Source organism: Schistosoma haematobium, chromosome 3 (assembly GCF_000699445.3).
Source record: "Schistosoma haematobium chromosome 3, whole genome shotgun sequence".
In the NCBI taxonomy this organism is placed as follows: Eukaryota; Metazoa; Platyhelminthes; class Trematoda; order Strigeidida; family Schistosomatidae; genus Schistosoma; species Schistosoma haematobium.
Genome location: NC_067198.1, coordinates 15906760 through 15928245, shown reverse-complemented (window position 1 = coordinate 15928245; position 21486 = coordinate 15906760). Strand labels below are relative to the sequence as shown.

The 21486-nt window shown below is 35.5% G+C and overlaps 1 protein-coding gene across 2 annotated transcripts; it reads left to right on the top strand.

Annotated features, from left to right (window-relative positions):
• Positions 1 to 4378: 4378 nt before the first annotated feature.
• On the top strand, positions 4379 to 21478 carry CIAO1_1 (cytosolic iron-sulfur protein assembly). 2 transcript variants are annotated; one of them, XM_051213125.1, is made up of 10 exons: positions 4379 to 4732; positions 6580 to 6761; positions 8290 to 8371; positions 10340 to 10441; positions 15549 to 15630; positions 17221 to 17553; positions 17688 to 17789; positions 17826 to 18232; positions 18284 to 18467; positions 21236 to 21478. In XM_051213125.1, exons 1-6 carry the CDS (start codon positions 4417 to 4419, stop codon positions 17513 to 17515), a joined length of 1059 nt encoding a protein of 352 aa, XP_051069069.1. In that variant the 5' UTR covers positions 4379 to 4416; the 3' UTR covers positions 17516 to 17553; positions 17688 to 17789; positions 17826 to 18232; positions 18284 to 18467; positions 21236 to 21478. The 2 variants fall into 2 exon arrangements, with proteins under 2 accessions (XP_051069069.1, XP_051069068.1); XM_051213124.1 differs by having other exon boundaries at positions 6580 to 6774; positions 17221 to 17789; positions 17826 to 18467.
• Positions 21479 to 21486: the final 8 nt, after the last annotated feature.

Below are 21486 nucleotides of genomic sequence, written 5' to 3'. Positions count from 1 at the left end.
AATCCTAAGGATAAAAGACACTATACATAAGCTAATACCATAACCTATACATATCACTTGTAAAACTGTTATTGAGTAATTTGAAGACAATAGTTAAGTCACCTTTATTTCTAACGCATGATAAGTGGAACACTTTCAGTTTGCCCAATCAGTCGTCATAAATTAGCTTTTCTGTTTCTGAAACCAACTTAATTGTAGCGTTTTGAATCTTTTCTAACAACTATCTTTTACCAGGCGAATAAGTCCTCAAAATGAATGGCTTCACAAATCTTCAATATCGATACCGGCACTACCTGTTTAACTACACATACTCCTGGCTGAAGACGTTGGTTCAAGCATCCTAACCAGATCACGTTTGGGCACGCATTGTTGCACAGACACGGGGAAAAATTCATTTCGACATTGAAGTGGTCACTTTTCCATTTCGACGACTTTGAGAGGTTTATATCACATCGATCGTTCCATATTTGAAATGCAATAGGTCGGTGGCATATTTATAACCTACTTTAACCTAATTTTACCTGTGCATTTAGGTTTTGGAAAATACTAAATGATGGACAGGTATGTGCATCGCCTTTTTTAAATATATTTTAGCTAAATAAAACCTTTGTGTCGTGTTGTTTAATTGCAGATATATGGCTAGTAGTACGTGGGTTTGGAAATTTTGTCGTTTGATTAAGACACTGATTCTTCTGTCCATTTATTCAACAGTACTACTGCATCACGTACTTCAAGGAGTATTTTGATTGACTTAACGGATATTTCTTGAAAAGCAGTTTTATACCAAACGTTCTCGACATGTGATGAATTCGAAAACAACTTAAAAGTACTCTAACGTCTAATAATAATATAGTTCTAATTAATGCAGATATCATGTGCTCACTGCACTCATCTAAAAAATAAAGATTCACTCACTGAGCATTGTAAACGTTTATTTATTGTCTCAAAATACACGTTTGGCATGGAAATAAACTACGAGGAGTCTGTATTGTTGGTAAGGTTGTAGATTTCCAAAGTAGGTGATTTTTGTCAATGACTAGGAGGCTTACTCTAGTTGGACGGGAATGGCGTGACCAATTAACTGACGTCGATGTCATACCTCATGGTTAACACCTAGCACGGATTACCCTTTCATCGTGTCCGGGTACTAGAACTTCTTCGATAACCATACAATACAAACAACGTTGTTACAAAAGTATATCAGTAAGAGTAGGTACAAGAAACAGAAAGTGACCACCGCCATATTCACCAGTCCATGGCGTGCTACTGATTGTCTTTGAACTTAACGAGGACCGGAAAAATGTTCGATATTCAGTGACCTGACTACTGAGTGCTTTGGCTATGACTCATTGACATTTCACTGGCCCTACAACACTCCCCAACAGATTCACTAGCCGTTCAAATGGTACTAAGTACGTCGGGAGTAGTCATTTCCATGCGTGACAACGTGAGTCTATGTTTCATAGTTGTTCGCCGTTGTTTCATATAGCTGTAAATAATGGGAAAAATAGCCACAAGCACCACATCATTTTCCTTTAATTTTCTGTGTGTGCAAAACCATTTTTTTATCGCTTGCAGTAACGGAATGCACTTCTTTATCCATCGACCCCAGAAGGTATTAGTTAGACAATTTACTTGGCCCCATCGTTTCGAATACTAGAATACTGCACTTTATCCCTAAACCATCACAATCTCTTAGTAGTAGCAGGGTGTTTGGCGCGAGCACCAAGTCATCCTTTTCATGTGATGTGAACGGGAATGATGTGGCGATTAGTTAAAATTGTTTCCATCTCCACAAAGTAGGTTGCTGAACTATCATCATATAAGATCTGTTAGTTGAAAATGGATGGCAAGATCCTCCAAACAGAGTGTACCAGTCTCTTCCAAACTCCACCTCGATGGCTAGCTAGTAGGGATTGAATTACCAGTATATCAACTTTAAGGTTGTGGTCATTTATCCTATGCTTGTCCCATACACTTATAAAAGATCGCAATTCAGAAGTTGCTCGACAAAGCTAGTTACGTTGTCACTGTAGATTTATTTTGGAATCACTCTCCTTCCTATGTAACGTATTTAAGCCATTATGAAATCATTAGTAATCAAATTGAAAGCTACTTCTAGGTGTACGGCATGCGTTTCGGGACTCGTAAATACGAATCCATACCTCTTTTCCTCACTTTCTTCCCGACGAACCATCAACGGTCCAAAATAGTCATTCCCACTGAGGAAAAGAAGAATCGATCTTGCTGAACTCGACACTCAGAAAGGGGTATCATCATTTACTGAGACAATGTAGCTTTCATACGCACACACCTCACGCAGTTACTTATCGTTCGTCTAAAATCACTGAATCCCCAAACAACCCAATGATTTCTGTGTATGATATCTAATACTTGTGATGTCTCAGTGTGGCCTTGTCTGTAGTGGCAGTGTCGGATAATCAGTTTTGTTACACACTGATGACCGAGTAAGATCACAGGATGTTTGAGTGGGAGTAGATAATTCGAGTAGTTTAATCTTCCACCAACACAAAGTAGTCCTTCGCCAAACGTAGGGGACAGATTTTGTAAATTTGTTTGCCATACCTTCGCAATTGTAATAAAGTTGTCTCACAGCATCCTCATATATATCCTTTTGCCCTAAGACAAATGGACTGAGTTTAGCCGTATCTATTCCATCAACTGTCTGGCAGCCTATACTTGAAGATCTGTCTTTTTGACAAGAGCAGATGGTGATCGTATAGGTCACATATCTCCTGAGCCACCCTACCGCTTTATTCAGCTTTAACCAATTCGACTGGTATAACAGGACTGGACTTGAGTTATGTTTTACCGTGCCTGTGTTCGTCATGTGAGCTCTTTTAAATTCAACGTTTTTTGAAGGCGTTTCCCGAATGAGCTTCGGTATTTTTATAAACTCCCTATTCAATAGGAATTAACGGCCTTCAATCCAGATTATTAAGTCTAATCCGTTCTGTATGTCTCGTGACATCCAGCCTGCAGGATTTTCCTTGGGTCCAACATGTCCCCGCAGCCCATAAACGTTAACCGGTGAGTAACAGTCAGGCGACTAGCTATTAAGTTAGAATACCTGCTCTTCGTATTCCCCACGTGGTACAGAACTATCATAGAATCCGTCCTAAAATGAGTCTTACAAAACGTGTGTGGAAGACTTTTATTTAAAACTTCACCCATTCGGACATTCAATACTGTCCCTGTTACCTCTAATCTAGGAACAATTGCCGGTTTTATAGGAATGACTATGGCCCTACCATAGAGCAAAATGCTGTACGGGTTTTGTGCCTACGGATATTCTGCGAGTAGGCTACCGCACCGTAACCTGTTTCGGAGGCATCAGAAAGCAAATGAAACTCAGTCACCCCAAAGTTCTCTCTATTCTTATTTCTAATGTTTTAGGGAACGTTGATTATCCCAATCTTACGCACAAACTTAACCCGACCGTTTCACGAGGATACAACACTAGCAATTAGGAGCTGGTCTCAACCAATGTGTGACTTACAAAATGTCTGTGAGAGCTGCTTGGTAGGAAGGTATATTGGAGCAATTAGGCCTAGTGGATAAAAAGAATGGAAAAGTGGATGATATTTCCATCCTAATTAGGGTTTTTTTCTCTAGGTCGAATTGATATTCTATAACTACGTGTACGGTGTCCCATTCGATCCCAAGGGTTTGATGGGTGGACCCTTCGTTCAAGGGCATAACAACTACCGTTACCATACTATCGGTTTTTGAAAAATTCGTCTACCAGTTCTTACGTAGTTACCCATTTTTTCACCCTAAAACCTCATTGAGCCATCAATTCGTTAAATTGCGCAATAAATTATTTTGCATCATCCTTATTGGGATAGTATATTAGGTAATCGTCCACGCAAAAGTTGTGTAGTACCGAATCCATTAGAAAACGTTTGGGCTGTCTTCATCAATGTGAAATCGACACAGAAGTGTGAGGTTATTACTCTGAAGGGGTGTGATGTCCCCTGATATTCCACAGGTTCTTTCGCGAGATCAGCCTCTGGCCACCATAGGAAAAGTAGTGTTCTACAATTGGCCTTCGAGACTTTAAGTTGCATGAACATTTTTTCTGCATCTGCAGAAACGGCAAACGGTTCCTTGTGGAAACCTCACAGGATACCAACTAAGTTTACTGTTGTATCTTTACTTTGGTAGAGGTCATAATTAGACAACTGCAAAAAAGAATATTCAAAGGCATGCCTGCTACAGGCATTTGGGAGAATACACCCATAATTTATGTCCGAAACATAATCACAATGTAGTTTTCCTTCATTTTTGCTTTTAAGGTAGTATCTGAATAACACTATCTAGGCCGTAGTACTGAATATTGAACGACCTTAAAAATCTTCTGGGTCGTTTATTTATTGACCTTCACGTGCATGAATGATTTGTGTTCGTGAATTGCAGAAACTTAGAGGCAGCAACAGGCGATTGTGGACTTTAAGTTGGAATCATAAAGGATCTGTCTTGGTTTCCGGTGGGGAAGACAGAATAATCAAGTCATGGGCTAAATGTGACGATGAATCATGGGTTAACAGTTTCTCTCTCCCTGAGGCACACAAAAGATCAATTAGATGCATAACATGGTCGCCATGTGGTAACTTCATAGCCTCAGCGAGTTTTGATGGAACAGTAGCCATTTGGAAAGTTTTCAAAGAGGCTTCAGGGCACGAAATGGAGGCGCTTGTGACATTAGAAGGTATGTTTTGACACAATACATTAAATTAAAACCATTTCGTCGTGTCACATATAACAAATTAAATAAAGTTGACCATGCTTGTTTGTTATTTTGGTCTAGTACACAGTGTGGTTCTCCGAGACTTATTCGGTCTTTTCTTTAGATTCACTTGCACTTGTGACATAAATTTGTTTCTGAATTCAGGTGGACCTTGGTAATTTTTTTATTTATTAATAGTTTACAATGCAGCGAAATAGCCTTGCTGTTAGACAAGATGGACTAGTTCTTAACACGGAGTAGTATTTAACCCGCTGTTTTTATTTATCGTAAGAATCTGATTAATATACCTTGTTTAAATCATTCCTCTTCATACAATGGGAAACGAACTTGTCTGTAATTTGGTAGCTTCCGCGGACTTCATTATAATATATACAGTTTGGGATTGTCTATTGAAGAAGGATGTGCCTGAGAAGTTTATTAACATCCTTTGGCAGCTTCGTGATGTCAGTCTGGCTGTAAAAGGTCGGATCTACAACGCGTCGGTGAGAGCAGTTTCGCTCTACGTTTGTGAAACCTAACCTCTCCGAGTTGGGGATGTTAGACGACTCTCTGTGTTTGACCATCGTTGTCTCCGAAGGATTGCTGACATCCAGTAGCAACACCATGTTAGTAATGCAGAGGTTCGGCATCGTGTGTTCGGGCACAGAGACGATAACCCAATTGGTGTCACCATCTTGAAACGTCGACTTCAGTGGCTTGGACATGTTCTACGAATGTCGTCCCAGAGAATTCCACGTCGTGCATTATTTGCAGACACCGGGACTGGTTGGAAAAGGCGGAGAGGTGGTCAGTGTAGGACATGGTGCCGTGGTATGAAAGAAAGCTGCAAAGGGCTGGCTTCTGTTGACTCTTCACGACTCCCTGGCTGAGGTCCGAGAGATGGTGCGACACAGTGGATAGAGACGTTATCAGATATGGCTCAGAATACAAACCAGTGACGACCCTGCTGTAACCTTCTTCATGAAAAGTGGCCGTAACTTCTTTAACTGAATAAAATTTCTGTTTGTATCTTTCTGTTTCTCCCATTATTATTATTGTCACTATTATTTTTGTCATTGTCATTATTATTATTTCACTACCAAACACCAATTTGTGGTCGTTATTGTTCTTTTTCTTCTTTTTATGCGCACCTTACATTCTTTATCTCTTCCCATTCTCATTGTCATTATGTGGCGCATATGTATCTGGTGCCTCCTTGTACCAATATTTATGTGTTCAAATAAATAATTAAATGAATGGTGTGTACGAAGGATTCACGTAAATGAGTTGGAAAACCCTGATTCCAAAGCAATGGTGCACATGAACTCGAGGATCTTGAGGCAACTAGTGGTGTGTAAACCTGTTGTTGGTCATCGGCAACCATTTACTGCACCTCCCTATTTCGCTCCACTGCCTTGTGGATTAGACGTTTAGGTCAAAGGCTCGGGGTGTACCTTCCTAAGAAGACCGCTTGCTTCGTTTCGGCACCTGGGGAGTATCTCATCCCTCACACAAATCGGTTGATTTTTGTGGATGACTACATTTGCGATGATTTGTTCATAAACCATCCTGTTTGAATCCAGATTGTTTTCTCACCTGACTTGTGGAGCTCACATTTTCTTTGCCGTAAACTTTCTCATTAATGGTCACTTTTCAAATGTGAGACGAGCAAAGTACGTAGCTTTTCATGGGCTAAGCATAGGGAAATATTTTTTTCGGCAGGTAGTGAATCGGTGAGGTATTATGTAGCTTTAATACTTTATTATAAGTAGTCTATCAATTTCACACTAATGCAAACTACTTTTTGTTGTTTTTCTCATGGATATTAGGACATACTAGCGAAGTCAAGTGTGTTGCTTGGTGCCCATCCGGTCATCTGATAGCAACTTGTGGTCGAGATAAAAGTGTCTGGTTGTGGGAATTTGATGACGAAGAGGATGTTCAGTGTGTAAGCGTTCTGCAGCCCCATTCACAGGATGTGAAATCAGTAGCCTGGCATCCAGACGGTGAGGTGAGTACGCTTGGTAAGTATTTTTCGTGTTAAAATGCTGCCAATAATGGTTGGGTGCAGGTTGATTTTCGTTCACATTGTGGATCCATTGTTCACATCTTCACTGCCAGTCTATATATATATATATATATATATATATATATATATATATGCTTGAATCTTAAAATTAAGCCTTCTATATGTCTTACTAGGCTTTACAACTAGTAATGGCTAAATACAAAAAGATTTTATTTATAGTTCAAATTAAAATGCAATATTGGTGCAGATTGGCATAACATAAATTCCACTGATTATTGAAGTTATTTGCTGTTTTCGTATCATTCATATATGAGAGTTGGATTGAGACGATTACTAATAAGCACTATAAATATAATGGTTTTTCATAGTTTAAAATCTTAAACCTGGTAATTGTCAGACACATTCAAGCTAGTTTGCATAATTTGACAGATTAGTGCCTAGGAGTTGCCACTTAAATTGGTTAAGCTTTTTAGGATTATAGGTAAAACAATGGCTTTTTCCTTAAGCGATGAAAAAGCTTCTTAGTCTGGTATTCGTTTTCAAACAATACGTCGTCTTTTCTCGCTAAAACGTTCCGTCATCGTAAAAATACCTCGGGACTCCAATAGTTGACGAAACTAATTTTTACTACTAATTTGCACAAGGTTATCACTGTTTTTGTACGTTTAATAGTGTTAGACTTTGTAACAACATCTGTGTGCCAACTAGCAGGAAATTTAGGTTGGCTTACCGCCAACCACTTAACACCAAAACACAGTGTGCGCGATACCGAGTTACTCAGACTTCACTATCTGACGGGGTGGTCGGGCTTACTTAATGTGATGAATGAATTAGGCCGTATTGACCAGGACAATCGTCCCTCAAGGTCTTACCATGCCAGGTCGGTTGAAGAGCGGTAAGATCAAAAGCAACGAACCCAAAGTCCGAGGGCGAAGTTGTACTGCTGATTGTACAGAGGTGTGGCGGCAGTAAGGTGTTTTACTCAGACAACCAGCATAATAGCGATGCCGCCTTTCCTCAAAGGAAGTGTGGGGTTAGAAAAGGCCGACCCTGAAGATGCACACCGTCTTATCTCACGGATATCCGTCTCTGACGGTAAGGCCTCAACAAGTACGAAGCTAACACAAAACTTACCCACAAAAGGGTCATATGTGACCGGCCTCAAGAAGTTTTCCCTTGGACACTGCGGTCATGCTGTCAGGTCAATAAGACCAAATTTATCTCCATTTCCTGTCCAGGCACCTCTAGAAGAACTCTTCCACGGTGTGGATAACCGGGAAGTGATAACCGCCTTCATCCTTCTACCAGCACTCGAGACCACTATATTCATAATCATTTTCCCTCTAACAGTGGCTAAATTGCCACTTATTCTGTAGAATCTGATCAGTACCAAGAACTAGACAGATGTGTAATTAATCACTACTGATTATCCGGTCAAGTTCAGGTTTGTCTATTTATTTTTGCCATGTTCGAGTTGACTTCTTTTTTCCGTCATTTGTGTTTTATATAGGTTCTGGTTTCTACAAGTTATGACAATAAGATAAATGTGTATAAAGAGGAACTTGATGATTGGGCTGTTTTTATTCAGCTAAGTAAGTGATGAGTATCCTAATTTGTGATCAATTTTCTTTTTAAACTGGTATCATTTTATTTAATCTTCAGAGCTACTTCCGTATTTAATGAAATAATTTTAAGTACTAGTGAGTAGTTTATATTTCTACACTAAATATTCGACGACTCATCTCATGCTAATGCTATACATCACCTTTTTGGATCATGTAATATTAAATAAACGGATTTAGTCAAATTACCATCTAGGTGTTTTATTTAACACTTCGTTTAATTGGATACCTTTTATCTGAAATTCGAAAGACTTGTTTTTTGTTTTTGTGAATCAGTTCATTTTATTAATTTATAACATGTCATGGTGTCAAGAGTTCACTGATATCGAACTAACTCTTTCCTCATGTTAATCAAGATACTTGTTTTTTCTTAGAAAGTTTAATGTACGGTGCACCTCTTCGTTTTATTTAGGAGCATGCTATTTTTACTGTTATCCTTTGAAGTGAATATGCTCTGAATGTAAGATCTTAATTTAGTTGAAGCAGTTCCTTTAGCTTAACTGAACTACTCATAAAGGATTAAATGTAAGCTGTTAGGCAGCGTTTAGAGACGGAAGTTGTTTTGAAAGGAGTGGGAAAACTTCAGTCGAAAATTCGTTAAGTCTAAAGTATAGGTCAGGTAAAAGTTAAATTGATTTATTGCTTTACAGTGATTTTTGCAAGTTATGGCCCTTATGAGATAGTGAGTGACTATCCAGTAGGTCTTCTTGAATTATGCACATTCTGTTCCCTCTAGCAACTCAATTATAACATTTCCAGGAATTTGAAGTCATATTTTGTTAACTTTTCGTCAGCTGACTAGTACCTGTACAAATAAATACATAACCATCGTGTAAATGAATTTAATTTACGTGTAGAATGTAAAGATGTGCTGTTCACTCTTTCAAAATAAAACTTAAGATTACAAAATGATGAGACTAAGTATAAAAGTTTGTCTTCTATACTTTGATTGGTTAGTGATTATTGACCATAACCGGTTGCCCAAACCTAGTTAGGCAAGGCAGAGTTTCAACCTACTGTCTATTAGTTGGAAATCAGATGTCATAATCACTAAGACACCGCCTCTCGTTGTTAATGAAAACAAGCTTGAAGTCGATATAAACTAATTTGAAGTCGTCAGTTATGTTGTATGTTGAATAAATTACTCAAATCACCCTTCAGTTGTACTTTTCATTATCATGATGAATAGTAGCTAGCACTGTAATGTGGTACACTCGTTTCCTCCTGTTTGATAATAGTTGGAATGGGAAGTCTAAAATACACATTTAGTAGGAAGTGGGGAGTATTGAGTTCGAGATTTTCACACATTACTAAAAAGGTAGGAGATCTTAAAGCGCTTTTCTTCAACACATAAATTGGTTTGAATTCACCTTATGATACATAGTAGCCATTAGTTAATATAAATCAATAAACATGTACATGTTGTTGTATTGCCTGGCAACTGGAATTTCAATAAGTAAGACAGGTTTTGAACCTGTAGCCGAATATCTGGAAGCCAAGTGCTTCACCTACTAAGCGATATTTATATGATCACTAACCTTACAGTGTTATCCTCTGTATCAGTACTTGTTTACTTTTAACTTTGAATCACATCTTTCTCATTACGAATGAGTGTGCAAGTAATATTGACGCTAAACATTGATTTTTTTGCATGAAAGGTAAACTACTGGGTGATTTTGTTGTTAATTTACCTATCTGGGGTATATGTTGTCTGTGTCAACTGGTGTGTGTTACTTAAACCAGTTTCCCAGATAGTCGTAGTTCTTAGAAGTAGATACTTATCTAGCGTTATGAAATAGTAACATTGATTGTAACCTCTGTTTGTTTATTCCGCATAAATGTTACACATGCCCCATGCATTAAAAATTAATTAGCCAGTAATCTTTGCGTTTATTTTTCCGAGTATGTTATTCTATTTATTTGTTTCAACTTCCTTAGCTGGACATGACTCCACTGTGTGGAAAGCAGAGTTTTCTCCATCTGGAGATATTTTGGCGAGCTGTAGTGATGATCGATGTATTAAACTTTGGGGATGGGAAGGTGAGTTTTATAAATGTATCTTTTATTTTAAATACAAATTTCCAAATAACTTCTGACATGGCTCAAAATCGACCACAATGGTGTCTTTCCTTAAACCGTGAGATTAAAATTACTTTACACCTTTCTTTCCATGAGCCAATTCTTTCTCCTTGTATCATATCCTTACATATTATCTCTATTTATATGTATTACTACCATTGAAGTAACTACTATGAATTTGGTGTTGATCTTATCGTACTAATGAGGTACGGCAACTTGAACCGATTCATGTGCCTGATCCTACGTAGTGGATGGCTGACTGACTGACTAAAAAAACAACACATTGTTGAGGGAGAGAGGGTTATTTTTGCTCTCTTTTAAAACAACTTGATTGGTATACAAAGTTCAGCGCGGTTGTACTCACCTCTGTAAGAATTTGGGACTTGGAAATAATTTCTGGAGACAAATAATCACATTCTAGCCCATTAAATTTGTTGTTGCAAAGATTCTCAGAGGTCATTTATTTTTCGATGTTCTCGTCTGTCATGATTCATCTCTCGATCAGCACTTCATTCTTCATTTAACAAAAACCTTAATATCTATCTTAAAAAACTAGTCAATGATCGAAAATCTACTTAACATGGTAATCGACGTACAAGTGTTCACTAAATAAGCGAAGTTTGATTATAAATACTCTCTCCATTTGAGGAATGTTAAAGTAAGAACAATTACACAGTAGGTAAATTAGTGTTATTTGATTTTCTGCTAGGGATATTCAACGTCCTGGTAGGATAAATGAAACTTACTGGAGGCCTAACTTGAAGAGTAGACAAACAAACAAACATTATCTGCATAGAGTGCGAGATTGATGTAAGTTGGTCCAGGTTTCCATATTACATTAACACGATGAGATAGAAATAACAAGACAATTAGCAAAAAATACCGGAAGTAACGTAGCAGCAATGACAATAAGACTAAACATTAGAAATGTGTTTCGAAAAGACTGAATGGAAAGGTGTATCTCGTGGATTACTGGAATTTAAGATCGAGAGGGAAACAAAGAGTGAATCCATATAAGCCATTGCGAAATATCCTCGGTAATGACAACCAGAGTCCCAAACCACTGACCAAGGTTATCACGTAGACTCCAATCATGTAGTCTGCATCTACCAACATAACTGAAACCAACAGTCAATGAATTCTTACACTGGTCTCATATCTTGATTCGATTGCTAACAGTTTTCTTCCAAATTAATTGTGCACCATTAAGCACCACTTATCCACGTAAGCCATTGTTGGGCATATGTAATACATTTCCGAACCACCTCAGTCTATGAAGATGCACTGCCTTATCAATTGATTCGCCATTCCTACCTGGTACCGTGTGTCTAGCATCAACACGACCCGTTTGATGGTCCTGGAATGCACTAGCAATGCTTCGATGGTATCTCTGATCTAATACCAGTAAGTTGTGAATATTCTCTATTTTTGAACGTTACATTTCACAGTCATAAAGTGATCGAACAGTTGTTCAGTGAACTGGTTGTGTGTTTGGTGAATGAACATCTCGTCTACAACACATGCGCTACAAGTTCACGAAAAGCAAGCAAGCTTATCGAGTCCATGCCGTGATTTCTTCAGACACCAAGACAAGTGGAGTGATCGATACACTCAATCACTTTACGTCGACGCGGATCATTTCGCTTCTATGTAGAGAGATAAGCATCTTAAACATGCTAGCACTGTTGTTTAAAGTGGTAATGGGATTGCATTTTTTCAGCGTATTTGCCACACAGAACGATGCCATCTACATATTTTAAGTCAGCAAGAGAGTTTCGTGGTAGGACAATTGCTAAAAAGTGAAACGATGAAAAATAATGATAGAGTTAAATAAGAATGTAGAAAGCGGACAGTCTTGACGAACATTACTCGAAGTTAACTGTTTCGATGACAGTTAACCGCAAGTCGTGGTCCCACTAGTAGTGTTCGATTATTGAGGCCATATTAGGTTAGTATACTTCCTTGGTATAATTTAAGAATAATAAATCGTATCATAATCGTCTATAGTCAAAATAAAGCTTATAATAAGAGGAATATAGATATACATAATCTAGTTATTGAACAGTTATACAATAAGAAAATATGTATAATATTTGTCCATAAATAGTTCTCAGTAGTTACCCCTAATTTAATCTTCACTAGGATATAATTATATATATACTTATAAATTTACTATTTACGGATGAAAAAATAAAGAAACAGTGTTTACACATTTCTATTTCTACTGTCACATCGACAGCAGTGACAAACCGGGGTGAGAGGAGTAAAAACATAGTCAATTATGGAGAACTGCAGGAAAAAAATAGTAACCTTTCATTTATTGAATATAAACTTGCTACTTTTTGTTGGGGGTCTTTTATGACATGCGATGTTTATATAGTGCAACGCTATATATATCACCTTAAGTTGTAAGGAAGAACGGGAAAACATGAACGATTTATTTCAGTCTCTACATACAATAAATTTAAGGAAAAAGATTAAGCGACGGGACTACACAACGACAACTACGCTCATTTTTAACCAGTCGTAATATATAATTTTATGGAGCAAAAAAACACAAAATAAAAGTAAAAATGTTGAACTATCAAAGAAGAGGGAATAAGAAGAAAAAACTTGGAATAAGAAAAATGCATAAGCACTCTGTTTCTCTCGCCGTAGGCGTAATAGATGATTTATAACTGAATCTAATTGAATGAATTTACACAAGGATAATATGACAAGTGTGGAAAAAATGCGCATAAGTAGAGATAACAAAGTCTCTGTCAAGATAACTAAATATTAGCACACATTACTCGTGGAACTGCAAGTAACTAAACATGAAAGTTTAAATGATTTTTTACCCCAAAATTAACATTAGAAAATTAGTAATGACAACTGTGGTGCTATGATAAACCACCTTTTACGCGAGTTATGCTATGTAACATTTGCATATTTTCATGATTAAATTGGGAGTTAAATCTAATTGCATAACACTATTAAAATTTATTGAGCAGGCTATTTGGTTGTGATAAGTAAAGCAACAAATCAGCTTTTCAGATCCTTCGTAAGCATTTTCGGCAACATAAGAAAGAAATTAAGTTCAACTCCTCATACACTTTCACATTTGTATTTAGTGGATACTTACCTTACGTTAGACGTGTTATAATATGCCTTATCAAACTCTGCCCCATTCTGTCAGTTGTGTGGCGTGTATAGTTCTCTTTTAGATTTTGGAACAATACAAACTGAAAATTATAAATTCTATACGTATAAATTGTTTTGAGTAAAAATGTCACCATTAAGACTCATCCACAAAGTAAATAATTGAATTAAGATGTCATTGAAAAGCACTATTGACTAACTGGGTATAAATGTAGTTTTCTTATTTTTAATAAAATGTACAAAAGTACATTTTCACTCACTTCTTAGCCCATACAATGCTAGTTAGATATAGCTTCCCTAGAAGAAAAAACGTAACTTGATATCTATACTTGCAAAATAACGTTAATCGTATACAACTATCCAAGCGATAAGTGTATTAGTTTTTTAACGCTTTGTTGCTGCTTATCAACGTGTGACGCATGCGTTGTAGATGAGATGTTCATTCACCAAACACACAACCAGTTCACTGAACAACTGTTCGATCACTTTATGACTGTGAAATGTAACGTTCAAAAATAGAGAATATTCACAACTTACTGGTATTAGATCAGAGATACCATCGAAGCATTGCTAGTGCATTCCAGGACCATCAAACGGGTCGTGTTGATGCTAGACACACGGTACCAGGTAGGAATGGCGAATCAATTGATAAGGCAGTGCATCTTCATAGACTGAGGTGGTTCGGAAATGTATTACATATGCCCAACAATGGCTTACGTGGATAAGTGGTGCTTAATGGTGCACAATTAATTTGGAAGAAAACTGTTAGCAATCGAATCAAGATATGAGACCAGTGTAAGAATTCATTGACTGTTGGTTTCAGTTATGTTGGTAGATGCAGACTACATGATTGGAGTCTACGTGATAACCTTGGTCAGTGGTTTGGGACTCTGGTTGTCATTACCGAGGATATTTCACAATGATGCAGTTGTACTCACTGTCGTCCCTTAAATGCAAAGATTTTACTGAATGTTTTTTTATTATTATTTACGAACTCGTGTTCTCTCAGATCACTTGTTAATACTAAAGCTTTATGATTATTACTAATACTGATACTACTTCTTATACCCCCTGATTTATGTGTCTCTGTGCTGTTATGTTGTTTCTGCTTGAACCGATACGCATATGTGCCAGGCTTTATGTTGCGTTTGATTGGCTGTTCAAATAATTACTTGACAGATAACATTCTTGCTCAACTATAAATGTTTAGGTTTTGTAAAATCTACTTTCATTTTTATTCAGTTAGTTTATTTGTATCAGGTAACCAATGATAATACTAACATTGTTTGACTTATTACTGCTAACATTTTACTTGTTTTTTCTTTCTGTTTATGTCATAAATCATGCTTTAATTTATATTACCAAGATTGTTTAATTTTACAAAAATTTTCCAGCAATGTATTTTGGTGAGAAATTGGTTGTTCTATATAAAATATTCAGCTTAGAAAAGTTGTCATTGTGATTTTCATCAACTCTGAATGTATAGTTCTATGTTGGGACCTCTTTAAAATGTACAGTTCTCAAAATATTTTTAAAATAATAAAGAACAGTCTACTTTTGTGAGTGTATTAGCCAACTATTAGAAAGCTTGTTGTGAAAAGAGTAAACTTTATTTTATTTTGTTTTCTCTTCTCAACACTTTCATTTCTAGTCACAGATGTACTTTTAGAGGTTTTTAAATGGTAATATAATTTAGCTTGCAAAGTTTGTATAAGTAAATTGTATAATTATATTTTTACAGTTTATACTATTCAAACATACTATCCAGTGTTTTTATATTTCAATTTTATGAATCCATTATCTACCTTCATACATGTGTTTCCCTTATGTGACTAGCTTTGTGGGTACGGTTTCGATGAATTGTCTTTGGTTGGTTGTACATGTGTTACATAATCAGATAATAATGTAATTATTAATTACCTTTTAGGAGCTTGCAGTAAATCAACTTCGTGGGTGTGTATTGCTACATTAACTGGTTATCACATACGTACAATTTTCGATTTAAGCTGGTAAGTAACATTTTTACTCTTATATGTCTATAATTAGATGACTTTGTAATGAATACTTGACATACCACGTACATTCTTTGGTTCAGTTAGTAACACCAAGTTATATCATGTAAACGATGACTGAAACGTAAAGTGTTTTCGGTTTAAATTCGTTTGACAAATTCCAGTATAGTTTAGAGTTCATTTCCAGAGTGTGTGATGCAAATACAGTACATTTTACGCTAGTGAGTTTTGTTTTACAGTGATGGGATTTGGTGTTAAAGGAAATTCAAAAATTTGTCATACTGGGATTTCAGTGTCATACTGAATATTCACTTTTGAAAACATGTATAGTTTATTGAGACTTTACAACTGGTATTGAATCGTTTCTTATGGTTTAGGGCAAAACCACTCCTACATCTAAAATCAATGTATTCTGTGGTAGTCTATTCAGTTACATCATCTACAACACTCCTTAAACGTTTTGATCTGACTGATATCCAAGGTGAAAAGGCATCAACATCTAGGTAGTTTTAATGCCGAGCTGAATTATCAGTTCACAGCTGTTCTGTATACGTATGTTACAGATTTAACCAAAGATATGCGGACAGTGTCCATAGTTAGGTGAATAAGGCACGTACACCACTGGCCTATATGATTTATACCTCTGACCCCTTTGATAGCCTTACAACTTATGATTTGATTATTTTTCACAGAAAGCCTCTTCTGTGACGTGATTACATAGAGAACTTTCAGTCACTAAGTCACAGGTTCAAAGCCTGCTCTACTTAATTTGGTTTGGGCGACTGGGTAGTATCATTAATTCTCATTTAGAGTATGGCTCTTACCCAAGTACCCGGTGAATGAGTTAATCTTACTCTATGTAGAGAACATCAAATATCTTGTAATGTATGAGACTATTAGTCTCTTCATTGTATTGTAAGCTTATTCTTTCAGTCAAACAAAATTATTCTTTGCCTACATTGACTGTTTGCATTTTCAGTTACGGGTATTAACACTCGTCTCCATCACATGTATTTTGAGTTTTCTAAGTTCACCATTGGCTTGAGTAATTGTTTGACAATGTATTATGGGGAATTTTCTTATGACAGATGTCTGATTTCCATTTTGCATTATGATTAAGGCTTTCACTTCGTATTTGTTTTAACTCTTATCTCTTAATCATGTTTATTCAATGCTCAGTGTTATCGCAGATTTAAGTTGGGATTTCATAAGGAAAAAGTATATTGTAGCTAGGGATGAATTCTGAGAATTTTACCAATTAATCTTTACTGATGTGACTGGATAGTTACTACGCAAATCATCACATAAAACTAAGGGTCAGTAAGATAGATAGTCAAAAACTGGTAGTTCGATGTCTGTAAGAGACGAAAATATTTTGTTAACATTAAAGTTAATTCAACTTTACTTACGTAGATACGGTCAATCAGTGTGTTTAGCCGACGTTTGGATGCAAAATAAGATTAAACTCTAAACATTGGCGATTTTTAGTTTATACGTGTATAACTTCTGTGTTTGATTTTTTGAGTCTATTAACGATATTTTTTCTCACACTATATATGTAGTGCTTTTCTCTCAACTGTTTGACAGGTCATCAGATGATCAACTCTTAGCCAGTTGTGGTTCTGATAACAGATTATGCATCTATAAGATGCCATCTAGTGGTTTGATTCGTATTGGCGGGAAACCGTGTTTAGAAGAACCACCTATTCTATGGGGTTATGTTCCGAATGCTCATTCAGAAGACGTAAACTGTGTACGTTGGCAACCTAAGGGTTTCAACAGCAAAAGTCATAGCGAAGATACATCAGACAGTCAACTAATTTTGACAACAGCCTCTGATGATGGATATATCAAGTTTTGGTCCATCAAGTGTGATGAATAATCCTGTTTCTTTCACGCACCAGACGATTGTGTTTATTTGTAATTGTACTATTTTATGAACAATTATCTGTACATATAATTTTTACTTTTATAGTCTTTAAAATTGATCTTATTTTCATTATAGATTCGATACACATGGTGATTTTTACTCTTTTTCTCATATATATTTTTAGTGTACGTTTATGATTCAGTAAAAATTAAATCGGAATAAGTAAACATTAGTTTTGCTCCGTGCCTGATAGTAACGATGAGTAGTCAAAAGAAAGGAGATAAAGGTAATTTCGGCATTCTGTTTTGAACTTCTTTTTTAGGAGTTTATAAAATGTACTAACCATTTGGAATTGATTGTCAATGCTACTGATATCATGTTATATGGGTCATTGATGACCTTAAAATATTGGTTTTGGGATTTTCAAGATCAGATTTGTTTGTTTATAGCTACGCTTCATTCGATCACCTTGAATCCACAACTTAAAGAGTTCGTTAATATCGGATGCTGACGTTAAGTGGGTTGTGGTAAATGTAAAATGATACAAAATATCACAATCTAATGGCTTACTTTTAGCAATCCTTAAATAAAGCTAACTGAGATCACGGCTACAATATGAGACTCTAAACTAGTTTCAGATAAATAGTCTGATTCTGCAGTTGATGTTCATTTGCGATGAAAACTGTTTTCCAAGTTATGCAACCCTCTAGAAATCAAGTGTTTCTTATTGTAAATCCTCGTTTCTAAAGTGGATTATCAATTGATGGTTATTTTCAATAGTGTTTTTGATACATAGGTAACGGAAAAAGTCTTCTACTTATCATCTACTTGCTATTCAATCTTCTATTGTAATCCGTCAATAAATCCAAAGAATATATCAAATATTAGTGCTTCACAACTTTATAAATACGAATGAAATAATTATACGCTTATATTTAACTTTATATTTCGACATTTAGTATAGGTAAGTAATAGTTGACCGTAATCATGGTTGTATAAATTTGAGATATTACTTCAGGGAATTTAATGGAAATAGATTAAAATCCATCCACAGAACATTCTGAAACTGATCACTCGGTTATGTCATAATCATTATGTTCTGTGTATGCATTATTCAATATGTATGAAATTACCAGGATGATTACCTCAGTATCCTAAGTTTTGAGAACATTCGCTTTAGTTGCATATTTATTATTGACCTTTAAACACCCTTATTAAGTTGATCAAACTGAAAAGCAAATTATTTGGTCAGATTTAAGTTAATGATTAGAATTACTACTAGGGATTTCTATAACGTTTGTCCCATCGCCATTGAATCCTTCATTAGTTATGCATCATTAACCCCGCTTAAAGGCCTGTTACATTGTGTTGTTTGGACAGACAGTTTTATCTGCCTTGAAGTTTTTGTATGATAACTAAGTTTCGTAGAGTATAGCATCAACTTTTCTAATTCTCACAGCTGCGTTTAATCATGTTTACGTAGTATACATGTTTTTTCTTAGAAATAATGACCAATTTATCTATTTTACACAGCTGGTTATCTGTTTCGTCTATCAATCTATTGGCAAAAACTAGTCTTCCATATGTACATAGACAGTTGTGTCAGTAGGAGCTTATGTATGTGAACATACAAATATTGATGTTAAGTAGTCGAAGGTAATTGAACTAATTTCCATGCTAGTTGGCACTCGTCAGCAAGAAACATCTACAATCATGAGGGGACTGATGCGCCCCATATGATTCGAAATTTATTACCCAACTTCATCGTCTGAGCTATTCTGACTATAACTGATCTATAGAACCTATATTTATAATGTAAATAGTAAACTATGTACATATGAATATTGGTAGATAATAAATCAGTTGCTACAGTTTACGTTAATTTAATATTGATTCCAGTGACTGTATAATCCAATTTTGTTCATTATAATTTGTTTGACAAAGAAAAATAATTTCAATTGTCCCATTTTCGTATAACGTAATTCAATTATACGAGTGGATTGTAACAGAAAGCGTAAACATTACTATGTATTGAAGAAAAGTAGGTTAATTCATTTGTTATCTCTTAAGAAGTCTAATTGCTTCTTCCGAATCAAAATTACTCAACTATTTCATTATTTATTTACTTTCTCTTTATCTGTTATCTCGGATTTTTGGACAATTTCAGCTCTTATCAGTTTGTTGTTTTTCTCAAGCTGTTTTCAAATTGTCAGTTGTATCCAATAGATGCGCTTTTTCTTGTTCCATACGAGGATCGAATTAATTATTATAATGTGTAATAACCAAAAACAACTTATTTAGGGATCTATATAATCCTAGATGGTATTTTGTTTAATATATATGATACCTGGTGCAAGTTATCAATTAAGTTAGTATTAAATTTCAGTTTCAAAATCAACAAGAAGAAAATCAGTTAAATACTAAGCAATTGCTGTTTAATGATATCAGCTTTATTTTTTTACAACTACTCTGTTGATAAGATCCATTCAGTACAAATAAGCTAATTATTAGTCGATGTATAGTTTTTTTTTAAAAATTGTACCAGTCACTCAAATCAATTATATCCATAGAATGCTTAGTTGTCTTGTGCTTTATAATTGGTCCCCGAATCCGATGACGCGTAGTCAGAACTAAAAGACTTTGACTTTGAACCTAAGTCAAAATGATACAAGCACGCTTATATGTTGATTTTACGGACACTTGATGATCATAAATAAATATATTTGTAATATCCCAATGAGTAGGAAATTAGATTTTCTGACGTTTCGTGACTTAGTGTAAGTCACTTCTTCAGAGAATAAATAACCAAATTAAAATTAATCCAAGTTTAAATAGTACAACGGAACAATAAGAATAATATTTGATCAATCAAAAACAGGTCTGAAACGACTTAATCTCATGTCATTTCTGTCAAGATGATTCATAAGTGATATGTAGTAAGTTTGTGTGTATGTATGTGTGTACTGTTTAAGAATGAAAAATTCGGTGATCTTTATGGTAAGAAAGGATGGAGTTTAATTTGTAATATGGTAATGTGAATTGTATATATGATCAGACTGAATGGCTAGGATAGATGGTCCAAGTAGGATGTATGGTGAGGCCTTCCTTTCTATTGAGAGGAGTAGGATTAAGCATTATATGGAACGCTTCAGCTACCCTCCTTTCTTTGTAGTTGGAAAAGCCTTTTTGCAATATTTTGATGTTTTTAAAATCAATTTGGTGGTTGTTGAAAATGGCATGAATTGCTATTGCCGATTTAATTTGAAGTTTATCCAATTCTATGGGATTGTTAGGAGGTTTCTTTGTGTACCTAATATGTTCTTTGGCTCTAGTCAAGATTTCGCGGGATGACTCTCCAATATAGAAGGCATCACAATCGATACAACCTAATTTGTAGACGCAGTTCTGTGTGGAAATGAACGGGATTTTTTCTTTTAAGCTAACTAAAGTATTTCGTAGTGTGTTCGTTGCTTTGTAATATACTTTAATCCTGTGATGTTTTAAGATTCTTTGAAGTTCTTCTGTTGTACCGTGATGGTATGGTAGAACTACAGTACCAATCCATGATATTTCATTCGAATCACTATTATAACGTACTAAACTGTCTTGTTTTAATATACTGCTAATAATCTTCATAGGAAAAGTATTAAATTGTAAGATACTAATTACACTCTTTTGTTCTTTTTGCTTGTCTTCTTTTGATGTGATGATCTTGTTGGCTCTTCTAAAAAGATTTAATGCTAGCGAGATCTTAGCACTAAAAGGATGTGAAGAAGTGACTTACACTAAGTCACGAAACGTCAGAAAATCTAATTTTTCTACTCTTTGGGATATTACAAATATACTATTTATTTATAACAATCTACCCAATACTCAATTTATTCGAAATTATCAAATCAAACCTTGGTAATGATACATACTTGATGATCAGTTTATAATGATCACATGAATTACTACCAAAAACTCAAGCTACATATTTCATA